Raw genomic sequence first — 17,148 nt, 5'->3', positions numbered from 1 at the left:
GTCCTACACAGGGCACGGCGCTCAGGAGACGACACCTGAGACCAGGGAGAAAGGGCAGGGCCGGCCACCAGCCTCCACTGCGACCCTGGCCTGTGAAGTCCTGGGGGTGTCAGGGCGCAGGTCACACGGTGCCACATCCCAAAAGCCACCAGCTGGAGTTGCTCCCAACCAAGGGCCTGACGTTAATAAAAAAGCAAGCCTGACGATGCCGTGAAGACGGCCAGGACAACGAGAGGCCCGTTACCACCTTAAATGCTGTACGTAACACATTAAAGCATGCAAGGTCCCACCGTACAGCACAGGGAACTCCACTCAATACCCTGTCGCGCCCTATAATGGAAAAGAACATAAAAACGAATATATGTATATGCATGTACATGTATGACTGACACATGACGCTGTGCACCAGAAATTCACACACTGTAACTGACTATACTGCAACAAAAGTTTTTTAAAATATAGAAAAAAAAAAACCCCAGTGTCATAAAGGTGACCCCACATTCTGGTCATGATGCCCAGGGGCTCTGGTTCTGCCTGCCAACCAGAACTCAGAGCGGCTCTGGGGACAGGGAAGTGTCTCTGTGGCCCTTGGTTCTCCAGGACCTCTGAACTGACACTGACGTCTTTTCAGGGTTGCAATCGGTCATTTAGAATTACGGCAGTGCCCCGGGAGCTGCATTCAAAGCTGGAATCATTCTTTTAAAAGGAAAAACAAAATCCACTGAAGCAGCCAAATACTTGAAGTCATCAAGAAGAACTTCAATTCCAAGGATTTAGGAAGAATCTGTTTTCCGTGTTCACTTTATTTGCTCCTGTCCCTCCTCCACTCAGTAACAGCAAAGCAGTCCTTACAGTAAAAGGACCTAAAAAGTGGGAAGAGTGTGAGAGATCCGTGGAAGCCCTGCACCTCGGCGTGGGGACGAGGAGCAGCCGGGAGCGTTCTCACACTGGACAGTCTGGAATAAGTAATGACAAAGGAAGCTGAGGAAAGTGGGGCTGTGGGGACTGGTTAACTATAAAAGCACCACTCAGCCATCTGGCTCTGTTACTTGCTCATAAGAAAAAGTGCGCGCCACGGCCTGAAGAAAGAAAGGGGGCTGTGACCTAGTCCCGCTGGACACCTGTCCCGAACGCAGTGGCTCGTCCATGACTCAGGCCGAGTGTTTCCACTGCCTCTCTGAAGGAGCTTCTGATTTGTTTTCATCTTCAAAGAGTTATGAAAGAGCTACACTTCCACCGAAAGAAGAAGGTGGGGGAGAGGGGACGAACACTGCAGAATCGTTTATTGTGTGTAGTTCTCTTACATCCGTAATTCTGGTTTCTCTCCAGGCAATTCTCCTTCGTTAGGAATACCTGGAGTAGAACACCTGGGGCTACTAAGTGTGAAAAGATATAAATAAATGTGCGTGTGTGGTCTATAAAACCAACACTTAAGTGACTGGCAGCACATACAAAGCAGTTGTGCAAAGTGACAGCCGGCCCACCCCCTCTGCTTTTTCTGCACAACCCCGGGCTGCACCCATCCGGTGGAGGTACAACCCCTGGAGAGTCCTCTCACCCGCTCTGAGGAAGAGAACTGGGGGCTAAGCCCCGACCTGTGTGAGATCGCTCAGAACACGGAGGAACAAGAGACCTTGCACTAAAGGAAGACGGCTCCCACCGCAGCCCTGGACTCCCGGCCGGTCAGCTGCGACTCCCAGACGTGACGACGCCCAGATATCAGGCGCCTGGCAGGACCGTGCACCGCGAGTCCCCCTCCAATCCAGCATCACCTCCACACGCCGGGGGCTCGGGGGCGCAAGACGTGAGGCAGGAGGCCTGACGCAAACTTCCATCAAACTGTCATCTGATAGTAAAGGAAAAACAAAACCTAGTGCCCCCAGGATTACCCCTTCCTCTGTCAGCCCCTGAAGACGCCCCTGGTCACCTGCGCTCCCTGGACAGGTCACCCACTGCACTTTGGGCCTTCTGTCCAGGTGGCTTCAATCAGAACCTCCCCATCAACGGAGGGTGAGGACAACCCTCATGCACCGCCCGGGGTGGCCCCAAGAGTGCTTCTTCATCTTGGGTGGCTGGCGGAGGGAGGGGGGAGGCGGGGCAGGGAGATGATGTAGTAAGTAATTTGACTGGCCCTTACTTATAATATCATTTCCCACTTAAAATAAACAGGAAAAGAGGAGAATGAAATTGGGTGTGGCTTTTCAATTCCATGTTTGCAGAAGGCCCCCTGGAGCCCTGCTTCCCCAGCCCGTGGAGGCAAATTCATGTTCCCCTCGGCCAATAGCCCACTGGAGACAGTGCCTGCAGATCCCCAGGAAGCCGTTTCAGCAAAACCCTAAACCTTAAGTGCAGTCCCCTCCCCACAAGGACACAGATGTGCACTAGGGTGGGGACGTCACCAAGCGTCTGACCAATGGGAAACAAGTCTCTGAGATGAGGTCACAAGGCCCTGTTGGAAGGCCCCACTGCTTCTCTGTCTAAGTGATCACACCTATGTCAACTTAATTTTCAAATTTAAATCAAATAAAACTACTTAACGTTAAAATTCATGCTGCTCGGTCAGGCTAGCCACACTTCAAGCGCTAAACAGCCCATGTGGCCAGGGGTTACACAACTAGCCAGCACAGAATATGCCCACCATCACAGAAAGGTCCACTGACCAGAGCCGCTCTGGAGAAAAAGGCACCTGAGAGGTCAGATCCTCGGGGGCTAATCAGAGTCAAACGGATTTAGTCTTAAAACTAAATAAAAGCATAAAACTGCATGTCATGCTGAAAAAGACTCCCCTACCAACTTCCTATTTTAAAGGCTTCTTGTTTGGGGACTTTGGTCAAAGCTACACTCACAGGATCACAGGCTGGTAGAGCTGGCCAACAAGAGACCCCAGAACTTAGCTGGTCCCACCCCTCGCTGTACGGACATGGGAGCCAAGGTAAAGGTTACGGACCTGAGTCAGGGCCACCCAGCCTGCCAGTGGCAAAGCCTGATCTGAGAGGTGGTAGACATACACAATGGGGTATTTACTCAGCCATAAGAAAGAACGAAACAATGCCATTTGCCCCAACATGGATGGACTAGAGATGATCATACTAAGTGAAGTAAGTCAGCCGAGAAAGACATATCATACGGTAGCTTTTACACGTGAAATCTAAAAAAGGATACAAATCTTATTTACAAAACAGAAATAGACTCACAGACACAAAAAACAAACTGTCAGAGGGGAAGAGTGGGGAGGGATGAATTAGGAGTTTGGGATTAACAGATACACATCACTATGCATAAAAGAGATAAACGAGGCCCTACTGTACAGCACGGGGAACTAGACTCAATTTCTTGTAATAAACTATAAGGGAAAATAACCTGAAAAACCTGAAAATGTAAGTATGTGTATATATATGCACATGTCTGTGAAGATGGAGAACTGAGTCACTCTGCTGCACACCTGACACTAACCACACCTCAATCCGAAAAAATTAAACATGAACAAACCAAGCCCGCTCTGCTGCTGCCTTTCCCTACCTCCTCAACCCAGAGTTTCAGGTGAGAGAAGAAAACATCTTAATACACAAACACCACATAACCCCATGGAACGTGAGGTGAGCATTTAAGAGGCTCCGATCAGACAATAAACACTAACGAGCGAGGTCACTGCAGGGCACACGGAGGACCACAAGCGTGGCTGCTGGCCCCGCATGCCACGTCTCATTGGGCAGCTGAGACCTGGCCACCTTCAAGGGGAACAAAGAATGCCCAGCTGCAGCCAGACGGTAGCCCATGGGAGCGCGTCCTTAGTCACAGGAGAGGTCTCAGCGGGCCTGAATGGAGCCTGAGCAAATGCGCCGGAGGAGGAGGAGGGCAAAGGGCAGTCCCTGAGGGGCCAAGTGCATAAACAGAGACGCCGGAGGGAAAAGGCAGCAGGCCAAGTCTGCGTGTGACACAGCGTGCGACAGGGCACTTCTGCGGGCGACGGCGACAGCCCAGCGGGAGAGAGAGCTGCACAGGGAGCCCCGGGGACGCGGAGGGCGAGACCAGCCCCGGCCACACTCCACAGGTGACACAGAAGCCAGTCAGCCTCCGGGAAGGGAAAAAACAGGGTTGACTTAATCTGGTGGGGTGATCTGGATAAACGGACAAATAAGGGACCTAGAAGTCAAATGTCCCATGTGTGTGTGATTCCCATCTCTGTGATGTCTGAAAACCAGATGAGTAAGTAGCACTCTGAGGCCAGGATGCGTGGAAGTGCTGGCGTTAAACCTCCTCAGCTAATGCAGGCCGGCGCTGGGGCGCGGCGGGGAGGGAAACGCCTTGCTATCGAACTCTACTCAAACTACCCCATTTCTCTGCTCAAGACGGGGGAGGATGACGCATTACACGGCAGGCGGCGTGAAACGGCACCTCTCTAACAACTGTATTTTCTCATTCTCGGTCCTCTTGATGCTCTGACGTCTAGGGCCTTGCAGCAGCCCCAGGAGGCACGCCTTCCCGGGGTTAGAATAGAAGCTGCCAGCACGCCTTTGACGTGCAAACCAGCCAGCCCCAAATCCATGCCCCAACCCCCTCTTTAATGGGCTCTCGCACCCTGGGACGCTATGCGCTGCCCAAATCACCTGGGGCCCAGGCTCGGGGCCACCAGGGACCACACCCACAGCCCAGATCCCTGGAAACTTAAACTGGCCAGTCCAAGCCCGCTTAGTCGGCTAACTGCCTTGCCTGCCGGTCTCCTTCCGCAGAAACCACCCTCACTTCCTCCCCCAACCTTTTCTTTTCACCCTGGAGCTTCTCCTTACAGGACCCGCCACACCTGCCGCTCCAAAGGGTCTGTGAGGACAGTAGCACCTCCTTCCTTCCTGCCCACCGTTCTCCTGTCTGCGTGTCTCCCCACACCTGATAAAACAAGTCCCTGGACCAGTAACACGTCTCACCTGCTGAATCCAGAAGGTTCTCAAAGTCCAGTGAATTATTTGACCTTGAAAGCCATGCACCAAGTGCCTGACATTTCTACCCCAACCTCCTTTTCCCCGATGTAGGCAGCCACTTCAAGGGCCACCACCAAAGGGTCACTTGTGAAAAGGGCCACTCAGAATTTTCTGACTCAGAAAGTCGCTCCTGGAGCTCTGGCACATCTGTTCCTACGGTGGACTCTGCAGTTGTAAGGCGCACTCTGTGAGGACGCCTGGACTCAGCCATCTGCCCCCTCCGGCGCCTGGAGCAGTAGGTGCCCAATAGCCGTGTCCAACGACCGAGCAGCCCATCCAGGAACAGGCGTGTACTGGTACAGACAGCCCAGGGCTCCGGCCCGAACATCCGGACTCCTAAGCGCAGGGCGGCACAGCGCTGAAGTAAGGAATGGGTTCCAGACTGAGACCAGAGGTTAAATCTCTGTCTGCCATTTGTCAGATGTGCAGCCTTGGCCAAGTCACCTAACACAACAAAGCCCCAAGTCTTCCATCGATAAAACTGGGAAGACAGAATCTGCTTCGAAAGGAAAAGTTAAACAGGATGGCCCGAGTAAAACACTCACATTCTCATCAAGACGGTGATGTAAATTCATTTCATGGGGTCCCACACCGTCATTCTCATACTCCCATTTGAAAGACATAGCAATGTAGACGAAACATGTTTTTAGAAGAGAGGAGGGTATAGCTCAAGTGGTAGAGCACGTGCTTAGCATGCAGGAGGTTCCAGGTTCAATTCCCAGTACCTCCTCTAAAAATAAATAAACGAATAAACGTCATTACCTACCCCCTCAGAAAAAGTAAGATTTAGAAGAAGAGTAAAATTAAGGAGTCATAGCCTCAGTTTAAAAACGTGACAAACATCTCCATGAACCGGCAACAAGAGAAACTCCAGGTGGCACACAGACTGGGAGACACAGGCAAAGGAGGCTGGAGGCCAGCCTCTGAGGGGCCCAAGTGATCCCTCTGGACACGGAGGCAGACGGGGAGGTGTGCCCGCCGACACGGACGGAGTTGGGAGCCTTCACATGCTCTCTCGGAGCAGTGATGCCTGCAGCAGCTCACTGCACGGGAAACACTGCTGTTGCCTATTTCAAAGGTCCCCTTCCGGGAAGCCCTGACTCCCACGGGCGGCGGCAGCTCTGCTAACGCTCTTCTTTCCTGCCTTCTAACTCCCTTACCTCTGCTTTCTTCCAGCCCTTCTCTTTTTTATAGACAATCTTTACGCAGTGTCCCTTCAGTGATTTGATGTGCCTTAATAATTCCACTGCTTCCAAAGGGAGCCTTTCCCACACCTCGGTAAGTATTCACCTTCACATCCTCATAAGCCATCTCTTCATGCGGCGCTGACTTGTGGAAAGTAGCAGTGAGGGCACTTAGTTCTCAGAGAAGGACCACACAAATGACAACCTGCCTTCTGGAGCTAGACACAGAGTGAGAGCAGAAACGGAAACAGAAGCAGTTCGAGTTCATCACTCATTCATGTTCACTATGCAGATGAAAGCTTTACAGAGCTGTGACTAATAGATACTTGTCCTCTCATAAAGGCAGCTCATCCCTGGCAGGTGGTAATGTAGCAGGAGCCACGCCCTCTCTAACCCAGACGTCCTGGACGCGAGAAGGCCCTGAGCCCGCCGTGTGGGACACTCAGGACCACGGGCTGTCCTGCTGCAGGACAACTAGACCTGCCGGAGATCAGTGATAACAGAAAGAAAGGGAAGGCAAAGTGTGGGGAGGAGCTGCCTTCGAGGAGAAGGGATGGCGGCGGAGGGCGCCTGCAGCTTCTGGTTCTTAAACTGGGGGGGCGGGGGCAAGGGTGCCAAGTGGGAGCTTTATCCTCTTGCTTCAGAACTTGTACATGTGTTGTGGATCCTTTAGTAAATGCATCAAGTGTTCAGCAGACACCTGTGCAAGTGACGGACTTCATGAAAGCTCCTGTCACAGACGACTCCTCTGCACAGGTTTCAGTCACAAGAGGGCGGCCCCAGGAAACATAGTGACCAGAACAAAACACGGGGTAAATCTGGGGAAGGAGGACAGCCCTCAGGACACAGAGGGGACCACAGGCCTGAGCGCCAGCAGTCAGCTGGGTCCTGGGCCAGCAGTGTCCACGTCTGTTTTATTCCACAAACCCAGGAGTCCACGAAGAGCCTCCCCTGCAGCCCGGCCTCCCGCTCCAGCCAGCTCTGCAGCAAATGCTCGCTGGATCTTTCTTTTACGGTCGTAAGGCTGATCTCACACCAAGCTAAGCACACGTCTCTCCAACTGTGAGTCATTTCTAGATAAGCAACAGCGAGCTTCCAGAACCTGTAATTTGGCTCTAGCACCGTCCTCCAGGCGGCAATAATCAGGCCGCTTGTCTAATACCTTTGGACAAGAAAGACTTCACTTTTAACAGATCAAAAGCCACAACCCCTGTTCTACCTTTGGAGAGACATATGTGATCAACACGTGGACAAAGGGACACATACAAAGGCTGCAACCTCGTTAGTAGCCAGAAAAACATATGTTAGAAACAGTGAGGTTTTTATACGTCAGTTTGCATATATTAAAAGGAAACTCATCTCCAGGGCTGGTTAGGGAAATTTATGTAAGATTAACGTACGTTTACATACACATCTATGTGACCTTTTTGAAGAACAGTTTGGCAATATCAGTGCTTAAAATGCGCACACATCCCCACCTAATAACGTCCCATCTAGGCACCCGTATAGGAAAAATTCTCCCACAAGGGAAAAAACAAAACCACAAGAACATTCTTCGCAGCACTATCTGTAAAAGAGGAAAATAGGATACACACATCCATCATTTTTACTTGTCTTAAAGTAAAACTGAAGATCTAATATATGAATTTTTTGACAAGAATCTTAAAAGATAAATGTATTAGTAGACACTTACTTCAAAAAGAAAGAGGATGGAGTCCAGCTCCTCCCTTTGTGACTTATTATTCCCTGGAATATATTAAAAAAAAATTAGTTACCATAACAACATGCAAATTTTAGGATATTAAAAATTATGTTAAAAGGTATCATGAAACATTTGAGCCTCAACATACATTTATTTAGTCAAAACTCCCGGGAGGGAGTGTGGAGCCTGGGGGAGAAGTGCAGGTGCATGACCCGCACCCAGCAGCTGCCCCCTCTGCCAGGCGGTTAATGCCGCGGCCCTGCCCCCGCACTGCCCCTCCTGGGCTTTCTCAGTTTCAATCAACCCATGGTAGGTAATTTATTTATTTCTCAGTGAGTCACTTAGGAGCTCAGATTGTGATAGGACACACCGCTAAAACAGAGTGCCAGCTCTGTGACACTGAGAGGCTGTGCAAAGTCCCGCATCTCCAGGCAAACGGCCCCCTGACAGTGATGACAGTCAACACACCGACGCCTCCTGCAGCAGCTCCCTGGGCGCCGTGCGCTACGTGCTTGCACACATCATCTGACTCAGGGTTGGCAAACTTCTTCTGTAAACATTTCAGGCTTCGCGGCCTGTCCTGCCACCACTCAGCTCTGCCATTATATCACAAAGGCAGCCAAGGAGCACACGTAAGTAAGTGGGTGTGGCTGCAGCCAAGTCACCTTTATTTATAAAAGCAGGCAGGGAGCTGGAAGTCGCTGACCCCAGGTCTAACAGAATCCCCACGGCCCTGTGAAGCAGGTGTCACTCATTCACTGAGCAGATCCTGAAGATGGTCACTCTGTCATGGGTTATTCCAGGACCTGAAGATGCCCGAGCCCAGATCCGGCCCTGAGGAAGCCTGCATCCTGCCGGAGGAAGCACTCAAGGAAGAAGGGAGAGAAGCAAGAGGCAGGTGGGGAAGGCCGGAAAGGATGGCGTGCGGCTCTGATCGGGAAGTCAGGGGGCATCTTGCCGAGGAGCGGGCATCTGAGCAAGGATCTTAAGGAGGTAAGGAAGCAAGCTTGAGGAAATGGGGGTGTGGAAATGCGGGGGAAATGGGATCCAGGCAAAGGGGCTGAGTAGGTCTGGATGGACAGAAGACAGCGAGGAGGCCCTGGTGTCTGGAGCACAGGGGAGGTCAGAGAGCGGGTGGGGTCAGACGGGGCAGGCAGGTGGGATGTGAGGCCACTGCAGCGACCTCAGGAATGGGAAGGTGCTGGAGGATTTGGAGATCTGGGCCTCACAACCCGGGTGCTCACACTTGAAATATCCCTCCATCTGCTCTTAAGGGATTTGGGTGGGGTGGGGGTCAGGTGGGGAGGGTGCAGAGTGGAAGGGGAGATGGCATCTGAGGTGGAGGCGATGTCCAGGTGAGGCCCATGAGCGCCTCAGCATTCCTGGCACCGGCTGCGAGCAGAGGCCGATGATTCTGGGTGGATTCTGAAGGTAGACCCGGGTTTTGGCCCGAACTGCTGGAAGGCCGGACTGACCGCGGAGGACTGCATTCGCCCAGGAAGCGCCTTCCTTCGTTCTCTGGTTGTGGTACACTTTGAACGCTCTTTTCAGCGACAGCATCCTAGACGGCCCGCTGTTCCTCAACTGCCCGCATCACCACACACTGCTGACCTTTCACGCCCCAATTTCTGCTCTTACCTGGGCTTCTGGACAAAACAGTTTCCTGGCAGCATTCCCAGCTACTCCTTTATCTTCCTCTTTGGCCCATAAAGGAAGGAATTACCCCAAATCTCCAACCGTCACTCTCTGACTCCATGCACACTTTCTCCCTTGGCAACGGCATCACAGCCCCTCTCTTCTCCCAAGCCCCAGTCCCTCCATTTTCCTGCCCACCCGCACCTGGGTGTTCCCGGGCCCTCAGGCCCACACTGCCCAAAGCCACATTCATGCTCCGCTCCCCGCCACCTGGCTCCCCTCAGGGCTCCCGCTGCGGCAGCGGCAGCTTCGGAACCAGACTCAACATCTTGAAAGCATCTCTGACTGCTCCCTCTCATAGCCCTTTCCCATGTCCAAGCCCACCCATTGGGATGCAACACTCTTTGCCCTTAGCTGTCCCCTCCCTGGATCAGATGTCACCAGACCGCACCTGGATGACAACATTAGCCTCCTCATTGGTCTTTCTGCCTCTGGTTCACTCACCACCTGATAAGACACTGTCTTAGTAGCAAACATTTTCGGGAGCTCTAACCACCTAAAGAACAAAGTCCAAATGCTGTAGCCTGGAATATAAGGCTCCTTGTAGGTCTAGTGTAATCTGATTTCCTGCCATACTTTGTCCTGGAATCCCTGACAGAAGGAAACTGAGTCAGAGACAGGTGGAGTCACTTGTCCAAGGAGAAATAGCTGGAAGGTAGGGCTGGGGTCCAAACCCAGCTGGCTCCCCAGGCTACGCCACCCTGCCACCTAAACACGGAGCAGAACGTGCAGTGTGTATTTATTGGCTTGGTTTTCAAAGAACATTTTATACACGTGCATAGGGGCACAACCACCAACACATATAAACACAATATATTAATAACAGGCAGGAAACCTGATAGCGGTGGCCTGTGCAGAGCAGGCTGGGGCGTCCGGACAAAGAGACGTGTCAGTCTGCATTCCAAACTCTCCGGTGGAATCTGAATTTTTTTTAAACCGTGTGCATATGTTACTTTTCTTTCTTTCTTGTTGAGTAAATGATGCCTCTGGAACTCACGCTTCTGTGGGTTTCCTCTCCTCCCGTTTTCCCCTTAGCTGTTTGTTGTTTGATTAACGCCTGTTCAACAGAGAGCTCACGGGAAGGACGCCAACCCTGGAGGGCACGCAGCTTTGCTAAGCGTCTGGCAGGAAAGGAAGCTTAAAAGCATGTTGCTCGTGGCTTGTGGCACATACAACCTCTGAAAACCTCCTGAAAGTTTAAAAAAAAAAACTGGTATACCCAAAAAAATTGTTTTGTAGAAATTCTTACCTTTTAATTTCAAACTATTTTCCAGTGTTATAAAATTTTCATAGAAGATGAAATAGATCTGAGAATAGTTGGTCTCAAAAAACTGCTTGAGATCACTTGTCTCCACGTTGTCTGAAAAGAAAAAGTTCCCATTGGTGACAATAACCTCACACGATCTACAGACTTTGCAGACTTTTCAGAAATGAACACGTCAAAACGAGCCGTACCCCCTTATAAGAGAAGGAAAACAAAGCAAAGAGGATCCCCATCTACTCCTTCTCCACCGAAGGAGAGCTCCGAAGTGGCCTGGGCACCCCTCCCCACCCCGGACCTCAGGGTCAGAGCCGGGGGGTGGGGGGCGGGGGGTCACGGGCACTTACAGACCAGCTAGAGGACCAGGGGTCCTGGGAGGGGCGAGATGACTTCCTGTGAGGGACGGGGAAGCAGAAGTTCTTGGAAGAGGGGACTTCCAACCTGGACCAGAAAGAGGGATGGGCCTGCACATCTGGGAGACAACTCCACCAGTGGAGTCCTGCGTGGCCGGCCGCTGCCCCCTCCCGGCTGATGTGAAACAGCCCGAGAGAAGAGCAGGTGCTCCCCAGTCGCCCACCCACTTCCATCTGGGCCACTGGCCGCTGCCTTCCCTCCAGCTTCCCCGGGACCCATCCCACTGCAGCTCAGACGCGGTGGGACCCGCAAAGTGCTCCCAGAGTCCTCCTGAGCCGGGTTCCTCCCTGCTGGGCCAGTTTTGCTCAGCCAGGACTGCGGGGAGATAGGCGGGCTGCAGGGAACTTGGCCCACGAACAGCTCCCGCCGGGATGAGCAACAACCCAGTCCTGGTCCCTCGCACCTCTGGCTGGAGTGGTCGCCCGCTGTCAGCACACCTTTGTGCATCTCCCTCTGTGAACAAGGGTGCGTGCGGTGCCTTCACAGCCGCATCCCAACCAAGGCGTCAGCTCTTTGGAAGAACACACCTTAGGAAACTCTAGAAAAATAACCTCAGGAAAACTAGAAACAGCTTCCTTAAAATTCTATGAGATTACTCAAGGAAAAAAAAATAATGTGTTGCTATTCAATGTATAACAGAGTCATATCCAATTTGGGGTCCTGATACTGTGAATGTACGTGAACACACACACTGCTGTGTTTAAATTCTATAAAGTTAACACTAACGCTGATGAAATGAGAGAGCTGTTTTCCTCTGATAACAACACAGCGCCTTTCATGCAAAAAACTCTGCCCTGGTTCTTTGAAATAATGCACACAAGGTGTAACTAAAGTCACATGCACCACCAATTTTACATTCTATTTCTTGCCCCAAAATAACACTGAGCACAGAGCAATGGAAGTTCCTAATAACTAACAAATTCCCCTGCATGCAAGCAGGTAACCATGAAACCAGTATCATCAACCCGCATGAATATTACCATTACATGGAATCCCTGAGTGCCCTCCACCAGCTCCAAGAAAGGGTTTTGTTCATTTTCACTCCAATACCTCCTGCTGGCCCTTCCACCACCCCGTTCCCTCTGAAGCACGCTTCCCCAGACGGCTCTGCTCCCGAGGCGGCTGAAACCCCCTCGGTCCACCCCAGACCAGGTCAGTGCCCCTGCTATCTCCCCACTGCCCTCTTTGTCCCTGTCACAGAAGGTGTCACGTTGTCCTCAATTCCTGGTGGAACTCCTGACGTAATTCTGATGGAATGATCTGTCTTCTCTGCTGGAGATACTCCCTGTCCTCAAAGAGCCCCCAGTCTGTCTGCTGCGTGGAACACAGCATTTAGTTCAATATTTTCTTTTTCTTTCTTTTTTAAAAAAATAGTTTTCATAACATTTATTAACTATGCAATATTTGCTTAAATATCCTGCTGTTAGATACTAAAGCTGGCTTTGTTTGGGTCTGAGATTTTTTTAATCTACATATTGTAAATAATGTATTGATGATATTCACCTTGAATATATATTTTTCCACATTTTGGACATTTAAAAGCATGTATTTCTAGAGGCAGAACCACTGGGTGAAGTGATATCGATGTTTTCAGCATTTAGTACATACTTCTAATTAGTTCAAAATTTCCTTGAACAAACTAAATAAAAGAAACAGCCTTACACACCATCATAGGATAGGGACCATGACTGCAAACCATCAGATCCCATGATGACAGGACAGTGGCCCAACCCTCCCCTCAGGTCCTTGGAGTTATCGAGACAGAGATTTCCTCTCTCTGCTGAGGACTCCTCTGCGCCGGAGCTCCTCAACCCTCGAGCTGGGCTCTCACCGCCCGCTGCCTGCACGTCTCCACGGGAGAGCCTGAAAGGCTTCTCAAATTAAACGCCTCCAAGAGAAGCACTGTTCTCCCCTCAAATTCTGTTCCTCCCGCAGACACCACCACCCACCCAGCTGCTCAGGAAACCTATCACCATCCTGGGTCCTTCCAGCTCCTTCGCAGCCCATCTCTGGGATGTCAGCTCCTCTCCCCACGGGCTCCAGGCCTGGGCCGCGCTCACTGGCCGCAGCCCCGCCAGGCACACGTCCCACCCACCCTCGCCTGGCTACAGCCGTGCCAGAGCTCCATGCTTCCCTGCCCCTCCTGTCCCTTCTCCACACTGCAGTCACCAGGGAGATTTAATCCTGCCAGTCAAACCAGACCCTTTTACTCAAAACTGCCCAACAGCCCCCAGTAGCGCTTAAAATAAAACCCAGCTCTTCAGGCGGCCTGCAGGGCCCTGCGCACTTCCCTCCGCTGGAGGCCAGCTCCCCTGCACGCCGGTCTCCCCCCACCCTGCACTCTGCAGCTTCTTTCCATCCCCAGACTTCCCACACGTCTTCCCCACGCCCAGGTCTCCATCCAGCTCCTTCCTTCTCATCCTTCAGACCCAGGGCCACACACGACCTCCTCAGGGAAGTCTCAGCGTGTCCTGGTGTCACTGCATGTTTCCTCATGGGGTCTGCGGGGGGGGACAGCTGGCCGCTCACCAGTGGCCACACAAGCAGGTGATTTTCCTGGGCTGGAGGATGTGGGTGCCCAGATGCAGCAAGACAGCTCAGAAAGGTTGCGGGATCAACAAGTCCAGCCTCCCTGGCCTCCCCGGTCCCTCAGAGACACTCAAGGATCAGCAGCCTGAGGAAAGAGGGCCTTTGTGGGGGCAGAGGGGCCTCACAGACACAGAAATGCCCCCGCCAAGCCGGAAGTCCAGGGAGCGGCCACCTTCCCCGCCAGCTATCTTCCCTGTGGGTGGGGGGTGCAGCTAAAAGTTCCCCCTAACAAGACACGCAGACACCGTCAAGGGAGCCCAATTCACAGTAACACGGAGAGCATCGCCCTCGGTCTGTTTCCCGTGAGGACCCCTCACTGGTCTGGGAGTCCTGCTCGCGCGACTCCTCCCACAGCTTGAAGGTCAGGTGAGACCACTTGCTTCCCGCGTCGACTCCTCCACTGATGGGCGCCCCACGAGCCTGGGAGCCACGCGGGCGGGAGTCTTCCCTGTTCGGTCCCCGCTGTGCTCCCAGCCCAGCAATGGAGCCCAGAACCCAGAAGGTTCTCACCACATTTGTTAAATGAATAAACGAAAAATAGCTATCAAGGATGTCATATCTCTAATTCAGACTCTAGAATGATTCCTTGTCCTGTCTTATTTTTGAAAAGCAAGACTCACCTGATGAATATTTACAAAGCACAGATCTTGGAGAAGGCAGCCAGTTAGCGCCCCGCAGACGGGGACACAGGAAGGTACCACCGGTCTGCTTTCTGACAAGGCTAATTTCAAGACGCATGGAGCTGGAGTAGGAATACTGCTCAGAAAGAGAGGAAAGCCTGTGATCACAGGCCTCCTTTAGAAAGACCTTCTTCACCTGTTCATTCAAACATGGCTGAGCTCCTCTCCATGCAGACAAGCCCTGCACCAGTGCTGGGACACAGAGAATATGGCGCAGGGCCCTCAAGGACACGGCTACACACTCAAGTGTCGGGAGAGGCACCGTGGCTGGAGCTCGGCAGGACGTCAAAGCAGGGAGTGGACGAGGCCACTTGGGGAGGGTGGGGATATTCATAACATGATCCATCTATGCTTTAAAAGATACTTTCGTGAATGTATTTTATCTGACCCTCCCCACAGCCCTGTGAGGGAGATGGATGGGGCAGGTTTCAAGACAAAGAAACCTCGGGTTCAGGATCACAGGTGACGCGCCCGAGGTAACACGGCCGGTCAGGGACGCGGGCAGAACTCCTGGCTGGGGTCTTCCAGCTCAAACCTGAGCTTCCTGAGCAAGGCCTCAGAGACAAGTGGGAATGAATCAGAACCAGGAATCAGGTCGGGGATACGCACCTTGCGGGTGTGCAGGAGAGCCGGGTGGAGCCAGGCAGGAGGGTGAGCAGACAGGGAAGAAACAAAAGGGAAGTCGGCAGCAGTGGCGCTGCCCGTTTTCCTGGGAAGAAGCTTGCCATTACCTCCTGCAGCCTCGTGGGGCCAGCAGGCAAGGAAGAAAAGACCCGAAACACGGAGCCCAGGGTGTACACTACCTTCGAGGTGGTGACCTGCAGTATGTTTGGCACAGGCCTTCGCACGCTGCCTTGCGATCATCACAAAACTCGGGCATGTGCTCACAAACTCACCACAAGCAGCAAAAAGCAGGTAGCTTTACAGAGCTGGGGTCCCTCTAGAACTCTGAAGAAATCTCCTTTGATGTCTCATTCTTTTACCACCAACCAACAGCCAGGAAACGGTTTCTATTCTTCTCCCCACTAGAGTTCGAAAATACTCCTCTACACTCCACACTGGAAGCTACCCTCTCCTGGCCCTCTGTCCAGCTAAACCTCCTGTTGACAATTACTCTTCCCCATCCAGGTGTGGAAGGCACTAGCTAAGCTGGGGTGGCAGGGGACCTTTGGAGCAGACTGTCTGGGTTCAAGTCCAGAAGCTACAGCGCTGGACAAGACTTTGAAACACTTTGCATCTGAGAAATGGGGCGAACACGGTTCCTGTGCCAACAAAAAGAACGTTTGCAAAGTGCTTCTAAGAGGGCAGTTGGCATTACGTAAAGGTTCGGGTTTTACAATCACCCAGCTCCTGGCAAAGGCCATCTCACTGGGTGGGAATAACAACCCCGCCTCACCTGTGAAGCCATAAATCTCAATGACTCATGAAATGCACCCACTTAAGGAGACCACCCAGTAAGGGCCAGCACTTAATCCCAGTACCGCAGGAGACACGCCAAAGCCAGTGGACTGTCCCTCCACTTCCCTCCACGTAGAATCCTTTCCGATGACAATTCTACTCCTTTTTAGTTGGGAGCATCATAGGACAGCCTCACAAAAACCCACTTCAGCAGCCCCTGGAAGCACCAAAGCAAGAGTAAACGTCCTTCTCGGGCTCGGGGCCCCAGTGGCCACCGTCAAGGGGAAGAGGGGCTCGGTTCAGCTCCCTCCTGGAGGGAGTGACCCCAGTCCTCCCGCCCCTCCCCGCCCCAGAGCTGCTCCCAGCCCTGCCTGCACATCTGCGTGTTGGTGAAGATGGTGTCGTTTGCTGTTCTGCTCAAATTCCCTACATGAGGGCACTGAAAGCACGGCGCTCAAGATCACAAGCTGGAAAAGAGGAGGTGAAGCTGACAATGTCCTAGAACATAATCTAGAAGCAGGGAGAACAGGGAAAATACAGCAGGCAGGCGCCAGACAGACAGCACTGACAAGGGTGTAGGGCAGCGGTCACACGCGGACGCGGCTACTTAAAGCCTCATATGATGCTGGTGATTTCGCCTTCTCACAGCTGCCTGGGTCCCTGCCCTCTGTCTGCTTGTGTTATGTAGTTAGTAAAAATGTCACAAACCATCCCTGCCCTCCAACCACACCTTCAGAAAATGCCCACCCAGGCTGATGCGGGGCCCATCTCCCGACTTGCTGTGGACGGCCAGGCATTAGAAACACGGCCCAGCAGCAGCCAGAGAGTCTTCGGTCCAGAGGAAGTGGGGAAACTCAGGAAGCAGAGCTGGACCCAAAGCCGGGGCCACCTGCGGCCTGGGCAGAACCACACCAGCCAGTGTGGACAGATGTGGGAATAAAGCAGGTGCTTGTTGCATCTGTTCTGGGGATGGCCTGGTTTGGGATGGGCTGTCATGCAACACTGTGGTGGAAATGCTGGTGGGGAAGAAAAACAAAACTCATCGCCAGCAAGTTTCACCGGCCATGACCAGTTACGAAGGCACCCAGAACAGGCTTCTCTCCTTCACCTGAACTGTACGAGGTCCCAGAGCCTGGCACCAGCAGAGGCCTCGTGGGCCTGTCCACCTTCTGGGAGAGTCCAAACGAATTTGGGTGAGTCTCTCCCAGTTCTCAGATCTCCCGTTACTGGTAGATGATCATGAGTTTTA

The 17,148-nt window shown here is 52.5% G+C and overlaps 1 protein-coding gene across 4 annotated transcripts in view; it reads right to left on the bottom strand.

Annotated features, from left to right (window-relative positions):
• Positions 1-17,148, bottom strand: part of RALGAPA2 (Ral GTPase activating protein catalytic subunit alpha 2) — a 265,479-nt gene that overhangs the window by 227,174 nt on the left and 21,157 nt on the right. For all 4 annotated transcript variants that reach the window (XM_074347799.1, XM_074347798.1, XM_074347800.1 and 1 more), the window contains exons 2-3: positions 10,807-10,917; positions 7,854-7,906 (exon numbers count right to left, since the gene is read on the bottom strand). In XM_074347799.1, coding sequence (XP_074203900.1) covers positions 7,854-7,906; positions 10,807-10,917 — 164 coding nt within the window. The remainder of the gene's footprint in view (positions 1-7,853; positions 7,907-10,806; positions 10,918-17,148) is intronic.

The sequence above is a fragment of the Camelus bactrianus genome, chromosome 19, assembly GCF_048773025.1.
Source record: "Camelus bactrianus isolate YW-2024 breed Bactrian camel chromosome 19, ASM4877302v1, whole genome shotgun sequence".
Taxonomy (NCBI): Eukaryota; Metazoa; Chordata; class Mammalia; order Artiodactyla; family Camelidae; genus Camelus; species Camelus bactrianus.
This window is presented reverse-complemented; position numbering and strand designations above follow the sequence as displayed.